Source organism: Silene latifolia, chromosome X, assembly GCF_048544455.1.
Source record: "Silene latifolia isolate original U9 population chromosome X, ASM4854445v1, whole genome shotgun sequence".
Classification (NCBI taxonomy): domain Eukaryota; kingdom Viridiplantae; phylum Streptophyta; class Magnoliopsida; order Caryophyllales; family Caryophyllaceae; genus Silene; species Silene latifolia.
This window is the reverse complement of record NC_133537.1, coordinates 13,698,106-13,716,707: the sequence shown is the minus strand read 5'-3', so window position 1 is coordinate 13,716,707 and position 18,602 is coordinate 13,698,106. Positions and strand designations below refer to the sequence as shown.

At 44.6% G+C, this 18,602-nt stretch overlaps 1 protein-coding gene across 1 annotated transcript; it reads right to left on the bottom strand.

Moving 5' to 3' along the window:
• Nucleotides 1–3,229: 3,229 nt before the first annotated feature.
• On the bottom strand, nt 3,230–17,840 carry LOC141621229 (uncharacterized). The gene is made up of 8 exons (XM_074437882.1): nt 17,767–17,840; nt 16,704–16,900; nt 16,110–16,360; nt 15,808–16,017; nt 15,363–15,455; nt 15,164–15,268; nt 14,621–15,047; nt 3,230–3,506 (listed from the first exon to the last, which is right to left on the bottom strand). Exons 2-7 carry the CDS (start codon nt 16,888–16,890, stop codon nt 14,667–14,669), a joined length of 1,227 nt encoding a protein of 408 aa, XP_074293983.1. The 5' UTR covers nt 16,891–16,900; nt 17,767–17,840; the 3' UTR covers nt 3,230–3,506; nt 14,621–14,666.
• Nucleotides 17,841–18,602: the final 762 nt, after the last annotated feature.

Sequence of the window (18,602 nt, the reverse complement as noted above, 5' to 3'; positions counted from 1 at the left end):
CCAAATACGAGTATATTTTTGAATCATGTGCAAGTGTTCTTACAATCCTTATTACATGTAACATAGCGCATGGAATCTCCAGGTTATGGTTGCGTTTAAATATAATGAGTTTAGCACCCTGTGTCGTTTTTAAGTCACTTATGTATCATTTCGCCTCTGCATAATTTCCATGAATATTTCCTTTTGGAATGTTAAGGGTACCAAGAGAAAGAATTTTGCCGAAAAACTTAATTTCTTTTGCTCATCTAATGGAATTAAAATCTTAGCTATATGTGACATTAAATCGACTTCTAAGCCTGAACCTTTTTTGATAGCTAATTTCGGGTTTAATAATTGCGATTTTATTCCTAGTTCAGGGTTATCAGGTGGCATTTGGTTATTTTGGAAAGAGTCTATCTCCATGACTTTTTCGATAAATGTCACTTTTAAGTCGAATAGATTCATTGCGTGTGAAGTGTGTGACCTAACGAAAAACATGGTATTTTGCCTTGTTTTTGTTTACGCTCCAGCACAACCGGCTGAAAAGACCGACTTTTGGAATGAATTGCAGAATTTTGTCCTTAATCTTGATTTGCCTTTTTTATTGTTAGGAGATCTTAACGAGATTAAGAGTCCTAGTGAAAAAGAAGGGGGTGCAAAAGTTACCAATGCGCGTTGTTTGAGATTAATTAATTTTTTAAGTAATATTAATTGTGTGGATCTACTTTTTTCCGGTAATTTTTTTACTTGGAGAAAAAAGAAAACTGGTTCTGAAAATATTTTTGAAATCCTTGATAGAGCCTTAGTATCTCCTAATTGGATTAATAATTATCCAAACATGCAGTTTGTGCATCATGTGTTCACTAGCTCCGACCATTGTCCTATCTCTGTGAAGTTTCATGACCACATTCATATGAAAGCTTCTCCTTTTCGATTTGAACTTATGTGAACTCTTCGAGATGATTTTAGTAAGCTCGTAAAGAAGTGTTGACAATACCAGTTTCAGGGATCTTATATGTTTTGTCTTTTTTAAAAATGCAAATTCGTAAAGCAAAAAGCTAAAAAATAGAATCAATATACTTTTTTTTTAAAGAAAGGATCAATTCATTAATAAATAGTCATACGATATCTACAACATGTGACAAATTTGAACGGATACAACTTGATTAGAACCAAATAAAATAAAATCTTGTTCAAAGAAAGATCTGTAAACTTGAATTGCTCCAAAACACGTCCTCTATCATATCGCCGCAAACAGCTTTTCACAAGAGGATCATAGGATCTTAAGCCTTAACGAGAGACGATTTCATTTGACCAAATTGAGTGCAACCAACAAACTGACAACATATGTAATACCATATAACGATATATCACGAAACTGATCTTCAGCATCTTCAACATAAGAAGAACGACCAAAGTGCTCTTATCTATATTTCCAATAGAACTAAAACCTAGAAAAACAAGGACTGAAAAAACTCCGTAAATAGAGACAGACAAACGGATCTCACCAAAAGGGAGACTTTTATTGATTAATTCATAAAGTTTCATACTAAAAATTGATAAATAAAGTTTTTTGGGGGCTTACCATCGATCAATAGTCGATGGAAGTCTCAAATTTGATTGATGAAGGTTAGGGGGTTTTAGATAGAAGAGGGGAAGAGAGAGAGTTTTTAGTTTGAGTATCTTTTGGTATATGGAATCAATCTACTTTTGGAAATATCTTTAGACAACTTTCAATCGCTGAAAAAAGTTAGAAAATATACAAAACCAACTTGGTTCATCCCATATAACGGTTTTAGAAGTTGCGTAGTTGAAATGGCTAAAAAAGCGTGAGACCTTACTTGACTATAAACACATCTATTGGCAACAAAAAATTTGTATTAATAAAGCTAATTTTGGAGATAATAATACTAACTATTTCCAAAATCATGCCACAATTAGACGTAGTAGAAATGGTATTAAGCAATTTATTAATAAGGATGGTGCTCTTTTTATTGACCAAGATCTCATTCAACAAGAAATATCTAATGAGTTCAAACTGAGGTTTACAAAGAATCAACTCTGTCATTTTGATAAAAATGGGGATTCTAAGTCTATTAGTGGATTAATAACGGATGAAGATAACAATTTTCTTACTAGTAAGATTAGTAAGGAAGATGTTAAAGAAACTGTTTTCAATTTAGCTGCAGATAAAAGTCCTGGACCCAATGGTTTTCCTGCAGAATTTTTTCGAAAATATTGGGATATAGTAGGAAATTCTGTTACTAAAGCAGTTTTAGCATTTTTTTCATTCTCGTAAACTCCTTAAAGAAGTCAATCATACTTTTATGGCATTAATCCCTAAAATTGATAATCCTCAATCAACAAACCATTTTCGGCCAATTAGTCTTTGTTCAACAATTTATAAAAGGGTTTTTTTGATAACTGCTACCACAAGTAAACCAATTTTTGAGAACTGCTACCAAGGTAAAAAAAAAAAGTTTAAAAAATGCTACCATAATTCTTGCTTCGTTAAAAATCCAGTACCAATTCATTAAACGAGCCTACTTGAATCAATCTCAGCCATTCATTTCAAATGTTTAGTTTAAGTTATATTTCCCATACCTATTATACCTTTCCCCCCATCTTTATAACATACTCACTTCTTCACTTCCTTACACTTCAATTACTTCAACTCCATTATTTTTTCTTCAATTTCTCATACCCTTTGTTCTTCCCTAATTCGTATTTCCTCAATTGAAGCTATTCATTGAATCTTTCTCTTTGAATCTATTATCAGGTAACAATTCCTTTCAATTCATTCATTCTCTCTCCTTCTACTCCATTAATTATTACTATTAAATCTCGTTCTGAAATTAGGGTTTTGCGAAATCTGGGTTTATGTTATTTCATTCTTACAGCAGCAGCAATCACTACAACAATGCATGCTTTTAGCGGCGTTTAATTTTAGCTAAGGCGGCATATGTTAACGCCGCGAAAAATCTTAGCAGCATTTGACCAAATGCCGCTAGAAGCAGTGTCGCTAAAAGTTCCTAGTGGCATTTAATTATATGCTGGTAAATAGCTACATAAATGCCATCTAATCCCTTTGTACAAATATCGAGAGCAACCGTTTTTCCTTTATAAATTTTTTTATTCTTTGATACACGTGCCATTGTTTTTTATTTATTTATTTTGAAGCCTTTTGGCTATTTGGTATTTTTGGTATATAAAATAAAAATAAAATGTAACTAATAAAAAAGGACAAAACTTATAAAATAATAGCATATAATATTGAAATTAATATTTGTCATTACAAAAGTTTAGATGAGTATTAACTCAATCCGGTAACACTTGAACAAAAGATATTCTAAACCTATATTAGTATTATCCAAAAGTCAAAATTGCTAGTAATTAGCTATTACATCATTCACAAAAGCTTCAGTTTTGAGCCTTGATATCACAGCACTTCTTCTAAATATGAGCATAACAGGGCTTTGTCGAAACCAAAATACCATGCATCTTTAACTATAATCCGACCTTCATACCTGCACAAAGGAAACCCAATACCATTTCTCGTATCACTTATCAATTTTACATGAGAATAAATACTTTGGACCTAATATAGAGACTATCTATTACAGAGTAATATAGAGACTATCTATGTTAGTGTAAAAAACGAAGCAAAAAGACTTACTGATGGGGCATATTCTGCACCCGCTGACCAAGTCAACATATTGAGCGAGGTCAAAGATATCCACAGCCAGTCAACGACTTTAAACAGCATATCCGGTACGGCCTATCGGCCGATCACCCGTCTCTCGGCCGCTAACTAACCGGTAGGGAGACACATCCGCGTACTCATATCCAAGACCCCTCGGCATGGAGTCAATCTGGGCCCTTCGGCCGCCATGGGTCCATCGGCCGAGGGTAGAACGGTCTTTCCACCCGCTAGCCACTTGGCCACTTGGCCACTACGTGACAAAAGGTGAAAGTCTATAAATACTCCACCTCTCTCATTGAGAAGGGGATCCAGAATCTAACCTAAGAACCACTTAAATTGGTATTATCTCTCTCATCTCTCTACAATACACGTCATCAAGCAACATACTACTTAATCACAATAAGTTCACTGACTTGAGCGTCAGAGTGAGTACGCTTGGCACAAAGCCAAGCCCTCAGTTTGCTCATTGTTGCAGGAGAGGCCGAGGAGAGCAATCAAGGCTAGAAGAGGCATTATTCGACAAAGCTAGCGTGGTAAACAAACCTACTTCGGAATTCATACCCGAACAATTGGCGCCGTCTCGTGGGGATCGGATACTAGAAGCTAGTCATTCCCAAACCAAAAAAAAAAAAAAAAAAAAAAAAAAAAACCCACCCAAAAAGCTAAGAAGATGTCAAAAGAACAAGAGGTGTTCGTGAATCGAAGAGCCCCTCCACCCGATGATACCGTCCACAATTGCGAGTTGTGCGGCCCTCCACCAATGGATAATTCAACCGGAGTTCGGGATGCCAATAATGCCGATACGCCGCCGCCCGCCGACCAGGTCACCGTCATGGGCGTGTGGTTGATGCAAAGAAAGTCGGCGCTCCGGACTGATTGTCGGTGCGCGCGGCTCACACACGCACACCGACAAGAGCGGCGGGACCCGTCCAGGAAGCTAGGGCCCAAAAGGTGACTCCGAGAAACCTGAACGAAGCACTAAGAGAGGCCGAGCCTACCAAGACGCCGGGGAGCCCGGTGTCGGTGGTAGAACTAAGCCCTTCCCGCACTCGCGGAAGGACGATGTCGCCACGACGCCCACGAGGCATGCCCCGACGAGCGAAAGGAGTCCGACTCACCGAGTCGGAGAAGGAGTCCGACTCACCGTAGTCGAAGAAGGAGTCCGACTCACCAGAGTCGGAGAAGAAGCCCTTCCCGCCACGGGGAGAGGGGCCGGACTAAGGATGCGAGGAGCCGATCGCCGCGTGTCATTAGACACGTAGTCGACAGCCCCTCGGTGCCTCGTCCTAGAGACCCGTGTGCGCCAAAGCTAAAGCTACCATCTATATCATACAAAGGAGAGGGCGACCCAACCGATCATGCCGAGGCTTTCGAGTCTCACATGTCGGTGTGGGAGCAACTTTGACGAGGTCCAGTGCCGAATTTTCCCAACGACCTTGGTTGGAATGGCGTAAAGCTGGTACAAGGGGCTACCCGATGGGTCGGTATACTCCTACTCCGACCTAAGAGACGCGTTTTGGCCCGCAGATGCTCTACCAATAAAAGGAGAGCCGTCGAGACATCGGATCTCCCGACCATCGAGCGGGGAGGGAGGCGAGTCACTCCGAAGCTATGTGAAGAGGTTCGATGCCGGGGTTCAGCGGATCGGGAGCCGAACAAATAACTAGCGGCCTTCGCACTGATGAAAGGCCTCCCCAGAGGGGACTTGAAAAACGAGCTCATCAAGTGCGGTGGCCTGAGCCTTGAGTCCGCCAGGAAATTGGCCGACCAGGCCATTAAGGTCGAAGACTATCACAAAATATGGATAGGCCACGGCGAGGCCGGGCACTCAGAAAGAAAGAGCCACCGGGAGGACAAGCCGGATGAAGGGCGCCGTGACAATAATAGGTCGCGGACCGACAGCCCGCCGAGCGAAACCCAGCGGACGCCGGGGAGTTCGTCCGTACTACCATAAGAAGTACAAAGATCACACCCCCCGGTCGTATCGGCCGCCGAGGTCTTCTCCCGAGCGAAACGAGGGGCGAGAGTGGAAAGGCCCCCCAAACCTAGGGGGGACGGTGACACGAGCCTGTACTGTGAGTACCACGGCCACACCGGTCACTTAACCAACGACTGCCGGCATTTGAAGAATGCCATTGAAGAGCTGATCCGAAAAGGGAGCCTCGGCAAATATGTTGCCGGAGGCCAAAAGACTAACACCGGTGGCTCAGATAAAAAATCCGTCTTTGAACGAATAGGAACAATTCATGTTGTCATCGGGGGAAACGAGAACGGCGGATCCGCTCGCGGACACAAACGGCACCTGAACGGACTGTATCAGGCCGTCAACTTCGTGCCCACTACACGCGCCCGCGCTTCCAACATCCCGAACATAACTATTGGGAAGGAGGACTACGAAGGAATCATCGCCCCGCATAGCGACCCACTCGTAGTCCACTTAGACATAGCTAACCACCTGGTCATGAGATGCCTGATTGACACGGGTGCTTACACGAACATCATGTTCAGGGAGTGCTTTCTAGGGCTCGGCCTGAAAATTGCGGACCTTAGCCCATGCACCAACCCATTGTACACTTCTCCCGGCAGGCTTGGTCCCCCCGGGGTCTATCAAGTTACCGGTGATGTTCGGCCATCGACGCGGCCAAGAACGTGATGTCCGAGTTCGTGGTCATCGACGGCTCATCCGCATACAACGTTCTCATCGGTCGTGTCACCCTGAGTGAGGTCGATGCCGTAATGTCCATCCGGGCCCTGACAACGATGTATGTCTCGGACCGCGGGGAGGTTCATAAACTCGTCTCAAAGAACGAAAAAGACGAGGTGGTCAACGTCCAAATATCGGCCAGAGGATGCAACATGCAATCCTTCAAAGTAGCAAAGAAAGAGGAAAAAGGGAAGAACCCATCCTTACGACGGAGAGGACGAACCGATGAGCACCAACCACGTCGGCATGGTCGAAGGGGCAGAGACCGAGCAGATAGAGATTGATCCAGGACGCACCGTAATCTGCTCGGTGTCGGCTGGAACCAAAATTCGGGGCCGATCTCCTAGACCTGCGAGGAGGAACAAAGATGTCTTTGCGTACTCGGCCGCCGAGATGCCAGTGTGTAAGCGGAGGTCATCGTTCACAAGTGAACGTACTCCCCGGCGCCCGCCCCGTGAAAGCGAGAGGATGAGAAATTCCTCGGCCGAAAAGGAGGATGCCATCAAGGCCGAGGTTGATAAGTTGTTAGATGCAGGCTTTATCATCCCTTGTACATACCCCGAATGGCTAGCTAATGTTGTAATGGTTAAAAAGTCATCGGGGGGGTGGAGGATGTGTGTTGATTTTACGCAACTTAATAAAGCATGCCCGAAAGATTGCTACCCCTTGCCTCGGATAGATAGCTTAATAGACGCAACGGCAGGCTACACAATGCTTGAGCCTCGCTCGACGCCTTTTCGGGATACCATCGGTATTCATGGCGGAGGAAGACATGCCTAAATGCGCATTCATCACCATACACGGCACCTACATGTACAAGATGATGCCGTTTGGTTTGAAAAACGCCGGCGCGACTTACACAAGACTGGTGGACAAAGTGTTCCAAAATCAAAAAGGGCGAAACATTGAGGCTTACGTCGACGATGCTATTGTCAAGAGCAAGTCCGACGGCGAGCACCTAGCCGATTTACACGAGACATTTTGTTCACTAAGGAAATACAAGATGAAGCTTAACCCTACAAAGTGCAACTTCGGTGTCCGGGCCGGCAAATTCCTCGGCGTGCTTGTTAGCGCCAGGGGAATTGATGCCAATCCGGAGAAAGTCCAAGCAATTCTAGACTGCACGGAGCGAGGAATCGCAAAGAGGTTATGATATCTTGACCGAAGGATGGCGGCCCTTGCCCGTTTTATCTCTCGGTCAGCCGACAAGAGCACCCCATTCTTCAAAGTGCTAAAAGGGAATAAAGACTTCAGGGGGAGGAACAGAGCACGACCTTCAAACAACCGAAAGCCCATCCGCAAACTCTCCCGACCCCGTCCCGCACCGACGGGGGAAACGCTATATCTATATCTAGCAGTAACCTCGGCCACGGTCAGTGCCGTAATCGTTAGAGAAGAAAACAAGCAGCAGCACCCAATATACTTCATCAGCCATACACTGTTACCCGCCGAGAGAAACTACCCGCTGATTGAAAAAGCAGCCTTTGCCGTGGTTGTTGCCGCAAGGAAGTTGAAACCCTACTTCGACGCACATCCCATGACGGTCTTAACCGACCAGCCGTTGGAAAAAGCATTGGAAAAATTCGAACATCGGGCGAGACTTATCAAATGGGCGGTGGAGCTATCCGGCTTCGGCATTCAATACAAACCAAGGCCTTCGATAAAGGGGCAGGCGCTGGCAGACTTCTTGGCCGAGTGCACATATCAGGAAGAGTCGTGTCCCGGCATGTGGGAGGTATATACCGATGGATCCTCCACAACGAACGGCTCAGGAGCCGGCATCCTTATCATCGGCCCAAACGGGGACGAGTTCGAGTACGCTTTGAAGTTTACCTTCTCAACCTCAAATAACGAATCCGAATATGAGGCGGTGATAACCGGAGTTGAGTTAGCCGAGCGCCGGGGCAGAACACATCATTTTGAAAACAGACTCTCTCTTGGTAACTAACCAATACGAAGGAGAGTACGAGGCTCGGGACGATGGGATGGTAAGATACCTGGAAAAGGTAAAAGCGAGACCTCAAAATTGAAGTCATTCAAAATGCGACACATCCCCAGTCCGAGAACAACCGGCCGACGCTCTCTCAAAACGGCCAGTTCAACCATCGGGAATATCACCAAACCGTGCTAGTGGATATCAGGAACGCTAAAAGCATTGACAAAACCATCGGCATGGTGTGCGACGTGGAAGCCGAGACGACATGGATGACTCAGATAAAGAGGTATAAACCGACACACGAGCTACGGAGGACCGCAATCTCTCACAAAAGATAAAGAGGATCGCAAAGAAGGTACTTGGTGTTTGAAGGAGAGTTATACAGAGGTCCGTAACAAGGCCACTCTGAAGTGTGTCGGTCCAACCGATGCGAGCTAATCTTCATCGTGAGTAAATACACAAAGGCATCTGTGGTCATCACATGGGGGCAAGAACACTAGCCCACAAAGCTCTCCGAGCCGCTACTTCTGTCCACCATGCTTGAAGATTCCGAAACAAAACAAAAAAATGCAACAACCGTCGACGCATGCTCCGGTGATACATGCACCTTCCCGAGACCCGCCGGTGCTTAGTCCCCTTCCTTTTGCACAGTGGGGAATGGATCTACTAGGGCCGTTTCCGACGGCATCCGGAGGAAGAAAGTTCCTAATCGTCGCCGTCGATTACTTCACCAAATGGGTTGAGGTCGTAGAAAGACTCGCCAAGACCGCGACGGCCGTAAGAAAGGTGATCTGGGAAAACGTCATAACTCGTTTTGGGTTACCCCAAGTCATGGTGTTCGACCATGGCCGAGAGTTTTGGAGTGATACAATAATGAGTCAAGGTTGGAAGAACTTGGCATCAAATTTGCATACTCCTCCGTCCGCCACCCCAGAGCAATGGGCGGCGAGGCGAATAATAAAACAATCCTCAACGGCTTAAAGAAGACAAATTGAAGACCTCGAGGAAGATGGGCCGATGAGCTACCCGGCGTTACGTGGTCCCTTCGAACCACGGAGAAAGAGGCAACGGGGTACCCATTCCACTTAGTCTACGGTCCGGCGCCCCGCCGATTGAAGCAACGGTGCAACATTCGAACGGCCACTTTTAACCCGGATGAAAACGAGGAAGGCCTAAGAACCTCCCTAGACACTGTCGAAGAAAGCCGAAATGCAGCACGCCTCAACTTAGCGATATATCAGAGCCGAATGAAAAGGGCCTACAACCGAAGGGTCCACAAAAGGGATCTAACGGTAGGTGATCGGTCCTAAGGAAGTCAGCCGCCACCAATAAAGGAAACATTCATGGCAAGTTGACGGCCAATCGGGAAGGTCCCTACAAGGTAGTTGAAGAAATGAGGCCGGGTACATACCGGTTGACGGACATGGGGGATGTACCTCTGATGAGCCATTGGAACACCGACAATCTCAGAAAATACTTTGTATAGCAGCGGAGGTGCCCAAAACAATTGTTGGCACCCCAATGCATGTCCATATCCAAATAGGAGTCATCCCCATTTTCCATCAAAGTGTTAATCCCCTCCATAGTCATGTCGAGGAAAACACAACGGCGGTCACCTCGGTAAGAAGGCATGCTAACGTATGTACACAAAGGCGACAGAGCCAAAACCTCGATCACCTCGGCCTTTAACGGGAGTGACGGGGGGACGAGCCGATATGCTAACATATGTTCAACGGCGGTCAAAACGTAAACTCCGTTGCCCGTGAAATCGACCGGAAGAGACGAGTGAAACGCAACTGCCCTCGGCAAATTAAGACCGAATCTAAAGACGTTAAACACAGTTGAGATACGCATTCTAAACTGCCTCGGCTAAAGCCAAAGGTAAAAACGAAAAGCGCTCAATTAATTAACGCAACTGCCCTCGGCAAATTAAGACCGAATCTAAAGACGTTAAACACAGTTGAGATACGCATTCTAAACTACCTCGGCTAAAGCCAAAGGTAAAAACGAAAAGCACTCAATTAATTAACGCAAGAAGACAAGTGAAGGAATAAATCAAAGGCCTCGGCCAAGCCAGAGGCGAAGCAAGCAAATTCTCATTAAGAAAAAGATAACGAAGTTACAAGAGGGAGAAATACAGACGACGGCCGTCCCCTTTGGGATAAGCCAAGATTCTACCTACCAAGGTTTTACAAAATGCAAGGAAAAGTAAAGCAAAAGGTTACGGACTGGTTCTTTGAAGCGCCAAAAGGATGGCAGGGAGAAAAGGCTTAATAGTTGGCCCCCGAATAGCTGAAGCTATCCGAGACGCCGGTGAGCCCGGTGACGACCGCCCGTCTCCCTATGCCTCGTTCTTGCTTGCCCTTGCCGCCATCGCCGCATCATCCTTGGTGGGCGGCTTAGATGCAATCTGGGCGGCCTTAGCATCCTCGGCTTCCTTGGCAGCCTTAGCATCCTCAGCTTTCTTAGCAGCCTTAGCATCCTCAGCTTTCTTGGCGGCCTTGGCATCCTCAGCTTTCTTGGCAGCCTTAGCATCCTCAGCGGCCTTAGCAGCCTTAGCATCCTCAGCTTTCTTAGCAGCCTTGGCATCCTCAGCTCTCTTGGCAGCTTTAGCATCCTCAGCGGCCTTGGCCTTAATGGACTCTTCTCTGGCCGCCCTCGTCTTCTCGGCAAGAGCCGCCTTTTCCGCGGCCGCCTCTTCCTCCTTCTTGGCCCTCGCATCCTCGGCAGCCTTATCCGCCGCAGCTTTCTCGTTAGCCTCGAGCCTATCGTCGAACAACCCGTCAAATTTTGGCCACGGAAAGGAGCCATCCGGATCTGACTCCCAATCACCTCCCTGAAGGTTTCTTCGGTCAGGTCCCTATATTGGGCGCACATGCGGGGGATAATCTTCTTTTGAAGCATCTCAATATCCTTCTCCCTTTGTGCAAGGATAGCACTCGGTACCCCCTATGTGACTCACTTTGGAGCCGTGCACGCCCTTTTCGACTCCTCCCTTTGGGCGACAACAACGTCGTAGCCGCCCTTGTACCTGTCCCGTTCCTCCCGCAACTTGGCGGCGGCGAGGTCAGCAGCCTCTAACTTGGCCTTCTCGGCCGACAACAGCTTCTCAACTTCCTCCACACGCGCTCGTGCAGCAAGGAGATCAAGCTCAGCCTTCCCGGCTACCCCCTTTGCGGCCACAACATCAAGCTTCAGCCGTTCTATCAACGGTCCCGTCTTGGTCAGGGCCTCTTCTTGCTCCCTAATGCGAAGGCCGGCCAGTTCGGACCACTTCCCAATCCTCTTGCTCAACCTTGTACCCTCTGCTATGAGCTGGTCGTTGGATATCGACGCGAGAATAGAGTCGGCGGTGGCATTTTTTCCCGCCATCTGCACAGGCCTCTCCTCAATTTGTCGCTCGCAATTGGGACAGATCGCGCCGGTTGATCTACAAAAATTCAATCAAAGAGTCCACGTCAACGTTCACGGACATACCGAGCGGGTCATCGGTATATCTAATGAGCCGGCTAAATCGAGCCGCAAGTTAGATCTGTCCGGAGGGCTTGCTCTTCTTGGCCGATTGACCCGTTCCTCGGCGCCCACGTTAGCATGAGCTGTGGCGGCAGAAGCATCGGCGGTAGGGGTAGGCCTTTTCCTCTTACGCCTAAGTGGAGATCCCCAAAGATCGGAATCCTCCCGTCGACAATGTCGACGATTTCCACCTTCTTCTCGGACAGCGGAATTGGAGGCGGAATCGAGGTTGACACCGTAGCCGCCGAAGACTTGGCTTTTCGGACCCGGCGCGGAATGGCGGCTACCTCGGCCCGAGCCTCGCCTCGTCCAAGCTCTTCATCTTTTGATCCATGAGGTCGAGGCGACGGGCGGCGGTCATGTACATCGACCTTCGGATTCCTCTCCTGCACGTTACCATCTTTGTCAAGTCCCATCTTCTTGAGGAATTGCTCGAGACGAACGGAGCCAAAGTTCTCTGTAAAAGAAACAAAGTAAGGGTTAGACAAAGGAACAAGTCAAGGCACAAAAACAAGAACGCTAAAACAAAAATGGGCCTCACACACCGACCCCACTCACCCCGTGCTAGGGCCGGTATGAGGCCGACGTGGCAAAGCGGCTCATCCATCTGGATGACTTGCGTCGGGGGCAACCAAACTTTCGGCGTCCCATCGTCATCGACCTCGAAAAGCTTCAATGCCCGTGTCTCGTCCTCGTTGAGACAGACCTTTGCGGCGTCCATCTTATTCTTGCCCTTAGGGATCATCTTCTCACGCTCCCCTACTCTCGCACCGCAAGTTAACGTGGTCTTTGAAAAGACCGAGGCAACGGATAATCATCCGGGACCTCGACATACACCCACCGTTCCTTCCATCCCTTGCAAGAGGTGAGCTTAGGCACGGTGAGATAGCCCGCTCGGTCCGGACGCTATACCACCCCCGGCCACCTTGAACATTCATTCGAAGAAAATGAATTCGGTGGAATAAGTTTACCGTTGGGATCACCCCCCCGAAGAGACACACCACACGAAGTTTACTATAGTCCTAACGGCCAAAGGGTGAAGGCGCGCCGCCGCAACGTTCATCGCCCGAATTATGGTAGAGACGTACATATTGAGAGGAAACCGAGACCATACTCCGGTGCCTCATATATACGCCGATGTGACCGGGAGGGCAACAGACGGCGACCCTCTCCAGGGATAACAATGTTGTACCCCGGCCAAAAAAGAAGTGATCTTCGAAAAATTCGAGCGAGGCGGATGAACTTATCGATAAAAACCGCGATCGGCGCGGTAGTACAGGCATCATAATGATGCGGGGCTGACCTCTCCCCACCGGAAGGATTCCTTTCCTCATCATCATCAACATCGTCATCATCCTCCCACCGCTCCAGGACTTTGCGGTCAACTTCGGGAGAAGGAGACCTAAGGCCCCCGACCTTAACGGAACGGCGCTACCGCCTCCTCCTCATCAAAACGCGCCGGGAACCCCGGTGCACGAGAATCGGGACCGGCGTCGCGAAGACATGGTTCACAGCAATTACTTAAAACAAATTAAAAGATGATAAGTTTTTTTGGGTTTACCTTGAAGAAAAGTGCTACGCCGACGTAAAAATTCTGAAGATTGGAAGAGAAAGAAACACTTGAAGTTCTAGATCTAGAAAGAAGAAAAAATTTTGGAATGAATGAAATTAGTAAACCAATTTCACTTCGGAGATCTGTATTTATAGGCAAAGGCCCACAAAGGAGGACCAATCAAAGCGCGACCCATGAAGCGTCGACCAATCAACGAAGAGACACATGTCGGCATGCGTACACGGAATGTCAATCAACGCAATGACGATTGAATGTCAATCAATGCAACAGTAACCAAGCGTCTTCAACACGCCCCTTCATATCCCTTTGCCTATTCATCTTCCTCAGCAAAATCCTAAAGTATCTGTTCTCCGCCGGCAATATGACTAACCAAGCTAGGTAGCACCGGCCGGGGCAATCGAAAGCACACCGACTCTCAACCTTGGGTCCGCCGCCAGAAGATCTTCTCTTCCACATTTGATGTCCAATACCCATCCATGTGGAGGGGGATATGGTACGGCTGTACGTAAAGTAAGCCGAGGAAGAAGAAGCCGGGCGAGAAAATTTTCACTTGCGCAGAATATACGCTCAACATACATCGGAGCCCATACCACGGCATAGACTACGCTGGGGCAAATTGATGGGGCATATTCTCGCACCCGTGACCAAGTCAACATATTGAGCGAGGTCAAAGATATCCACATCGTCAACGACTTTAAACAAAGATATCCGGTACGGCCTATCGGCCCATCACCCGTCTCTCGGCTAACTAACTAACCGAGACACATCCGCGTACTCATATCCAAGACCCCTCGGCATGGAGTCAACCGGGCCCTTCGGCTGCCATGGGTCCCTCGGCCGAGGGGTAGATCAGTCTTTCCACCTGCTAGCCACTTGGCCACTTGGCCACTACGTGACAAAAGGTGAAAGTCTATAAATACTCCACCTCTCTCATTGAGAAGGGGATCCAGAATCTAACCTAAGAACCACTTAAATTGGTATTATCTCTCTCATCTCTCTACAATACACGTCATCAAGCAACATACTACTTAATCACAATAAGTTCACTGACTTGAGCGTCGGAGTGAGTACGCTTGGCACAAAGCCAAGCCCTCAGTTTGCTCATTGTTGCAGGATAGGCCGAGGAGAGCAATCAAGGCTAGAAGAGGCATTATTCGACAAAGCTAGCGTGGTAAACAAACCTACTTCGGAATTCATACCCGGAACACTTACTATTTCTTATGGCCATTCGTATGAAACACGTGAAAGATAGCGACAACTATGTACTGTGACTAAGGATATCTCTACTAAATAAGGCCATCTTTAGCATGGCTATATCCTCTTGTGTTTTTCTTTGCACTTCTATACTGTCCTCTTGTATCTTGAGACATTTATCATTTACCTTCTTCAGCTCACACTCCAAAAGCTGGATTTTTTCGTTACATAGAGTATGATCACCATCAAATCCCTCATTGTTAGCATTGCAAGTCGTAGAAGGAAGAGATGATGGGCCTTTACCAAGGCCACGAACTCGACCTTTTCTCTCGGGGCCGATAATTTCATTGATCACCTGAGAATATATATCACCATCCCAAGCAACAGCTCCATTTGTGACCTCTTTATTGTTTGGCATATCATTTAGTTTCTCGTTGATCATTTCCTAAAAGCAACCAGAAAAACTTTACAATTCCGTGTGGAATTCACACAAAACAGGCCAAAATTGTTATCTAGTTAAAGATACTCGTAATTAAAATAAGAGTTGAACATGGTTCTCACCACCGCTTGCTTTGATTTTTCATCCATTGGAGCATGCTCACTCTTTCGGTCCTTATGAGTCTCCAAGAACACATGAGCTCGGGATGGTGGTACTCCATCAATAGTCTGATATAAAAGAAATTCATATGACAAATAACCACTATTATGAACGTATAATCTCTAAGCTTAAAAACTACGACTCTAAGAACAAATTACAAACCTGTTCTTCAATCACACACGCAAAACTTTTTGATCCAGCAGTATGTGCCATAACCTGGCACTCACGACTACGTCTATTTTTAACACTGCGTTCCTGCCCATTTTAACCAACCAAACTTTTAAGCTGAACAACTTACAAGACTAATTATAAGCTATTTGAACCAATTATAGAACCTATTCCCTTTTGTGTTAATAATAATAATAAAAATAATAATAGATTTAAGGCAAACAGATGAGAAGCTCAACACATTCCTTTCACTACTTCGTATAAATTGTCAGTCCCATAACTCGTTCATGTTGGTATACACTGTCAATGCCATAACTCATTAATGTTGGCATACACTGTCACTACTTGGTATACACTGTTAGCACCATAACTTATTAATGTTGCAATGCCACTATAACGTTCTTAAAAAATATAACAAAGTTAGACGTTCAAGTCATACCTTCCCTTTTGCTGAACTCCAATAAGTAACTAATGAAATCCATTGGTCCTGTGGTATATTACCAGGTTTAGCATTCAAAACATTGCTTACATTTCCGTGATTTGGTTCGTAGAAATCATTTTTGAGTTCTGCCTTGAAATTACTCCATTTTCTTCCCATTGATTGCAGCACATACTTTGCGGCTTCAGCATTTGGAATAATATACTTTGACTATACAATTTGAAACAACAATACAAATATAATGAGGAAAATATAATTCATAGAAGTAATAAGCATTTTTACTTCTTATTCATAAAACTCACCTTCACAATTTGAAGAAGTTCGTTCTTTTTCACTTTTGGAACTAGTCTCCAATCAGAAGGATAACTCAGAGACAATAAGGCAGGGTTCCGAGCCATTGTACCAATAAAATGAGCAAGCTGAGAAGTTTCACCCCCCACTGGCTGCCAATATCTATTCCAATCTACCTTTATCCTTTTGTTCTTAGGTAAATTCCAGATATGGGACATCATAGTTGGTCCCCTACGCTTGGTTATTACAGATTGAGAATAATCTTTAAACATTAACAGAGATAAAATAAATCAGTCAGGAACCTGATACAATAGTTGTTCAATATGTATTCAAATATGTTTTGTACTGTATTACAAAATTAACATTTTGACGTCTGAAATAAAAATGGTTGCTACTTCTGTCTAAAATAAGTGTCTTACTAACAGGGGACCTAATAAAACCTCCTGCTGAAAGACAAAAAAACTTCATTTGGGTGCTTTCTTATGGTACTTGCTAGTAAGGTTGACACGTCAGTACTAAGCAATTATCATTACACACTCAACACTACTAACATTGAAACTGCATAACCACTACATTGGTAAAGAAGATATAAAGGATCTTTTTACCTTCAACATTTTCACCTTCAAGAGTCGTGTCTACAAAAAATCCTTCACTATTATAGTCGACATGAGGCTGGGAAGCTTCATTTTCTGCAGCTTGAAGAGAGTCGGGTGGTAGTCGTGGGTTCTGAATAGGTGTAATATCATCACCAACAATTTGAACATTCACGGTACGAGGTCGTTTTTTCACCATTGAAAGTGCACTGAATCAATTAAAAAAGCAACTCATATATCTGACCCCTTGTTAATGTAAAACAACTTATATGGTAAAGCATATGGTAAATGAAATTACTTTGCATTGTTAAAAAAGAACAAAAAATATAACTAGTCATGCACAAAAACTAGCGGGTACGAGAACGAAGAAGAAATGTACATCAACTGATATATTATATGCCCTTCCAAATGTAAGCAACTGGTCAGACGGCATATGCAAAACAAATATATTAGCTTAGCTCACATATCTCTGTTAGAATAAGTCAGACTCCATCCCCTCCGAATAAGATGAATTCATATGACAATGTAAAGCAACTGAGATGTGAAAAACATTGACAAACGTATAAGATAGATTAATTTTTTAATCAAAATAATTATTAATTGTTTAAAAAACTAATTACAAACATTAATTTAGGATATCCACCGGGTGGTTAAGGGGTGATAAACATGATCCATATCCCACTCTAAATTCACCCATATCCATATCTCACCCTAAATCAAAAACAAAATTGCCATCCATATCCCATCCATTTAATTTCGGGTGGATGGATATCCACCGAGTCAGGGTGAGACTACCATCCCTAATCTTAACTTAAAACCGTCTTAAACAAGAATTAATCAAAAAAAAAGCAAACTATTAGGACCGAGACCACCAGCAGCATTAAGCAGAATACATATAAGTATCAAACAATCAAACAAATTAAACCACTAAAAAAACAAAAAAAAATAATTTCTGGAAATTGACAAAAAATTAATGGGTAACACGTTAAATCAAACAAATTAACAAAACTTAAGCTCAAATGAATTAGGAAGATAAGATTGATCATTAAAACTAAGGAAGTAGGGAAGAGGAAACCTGTAGGAATTGGATGAAAGCACCGATGGGATATGAAATTAGGTTTTAGTGTGTTTTGGAGAAAGTAAAGTGGTGGTCAAATATGGACAAATAGGGAGTATATGAAATATTAAATGGAATGAATTAGGTGAAGGGCGGCAAACAAGTGAGTATGCGCGCGGAGCAAAAAAAAATAGGTCAAGCAGTGCATTTAGAACATTTGTCCGATTAAATGCCACCTTATGTATAACTAAAGTGGCATTTCTATTTTTGCCACTACATAAACGTCATTAGAGATAGGAATTGTTGTAGTGAATGTCTAGGGCTTCCTATTCTGAGTCCAATTACGGGCTGTTAAGTGTAGATGTGGGGTTACAGTAGCCTTATTGAAGTCATGGACACAAGAGAACCCTGGAAGAAGATTCATTAAGTGCAAGTTTTCAAACCCTAATTTAACTCATGGATGTGGGTATTTTAGATGGTATGATGAAGAACAAATAGAGTGGCAAAGAAACACAATTAATCAGTTGATATTGGAGAAGAAGGTACTAGAATGTGATTTGATGATGATTAAGTGCGAGAATGCACACTTGATGGAGCAGAATCAGAATCTCAAGGAAGCCACTGCCATTCTTAGGCAAATTAAGGCATATGATGATGAGGTTGTGGTTAATCAAAACAACAATATGAAGAGCAGTAGAACAATGTTGAAATGGATTGTTGTTGTTGTTTGCCTTTCAGTAGTTTTACTTAGCCTTCTATTGAAATTGTAAGCTTGTAACTTAGATAGCTTATAAGGCAGATGGTACTTGATAGGTTTAGCAGCTCAAATGAAATCATTTGGGCAATTTTCTAAT

What these genes read in the sequence shown, in the direction of transcription:
- LOC141621229 (XM_074437882.1), bottom strand. Translation starts at nt 16,890, where the DNA reads ATGGTGAAAAAACGACCTCGTACCGTGAATGTTCAAATTGTTGGTGAT. An exon ending in TGAAGGTGAAAATGTTGAAG is followed by an intron (nt 16,361 to 16,703) that starts GTAAAAAGATCC and finishes TAATGTTTAAAG; the next exon opens with ATTATTCTCAATCTGTAATA. An exon ending in AAAAATCAAAGCAAGCGGTG is followed by an intron (nt 15,048 to 15,163) that starts GTGAGAACCATG and finishes GGTTGCTTTTAG; the next exon opens with GAAATGATCAACGAGAAACT.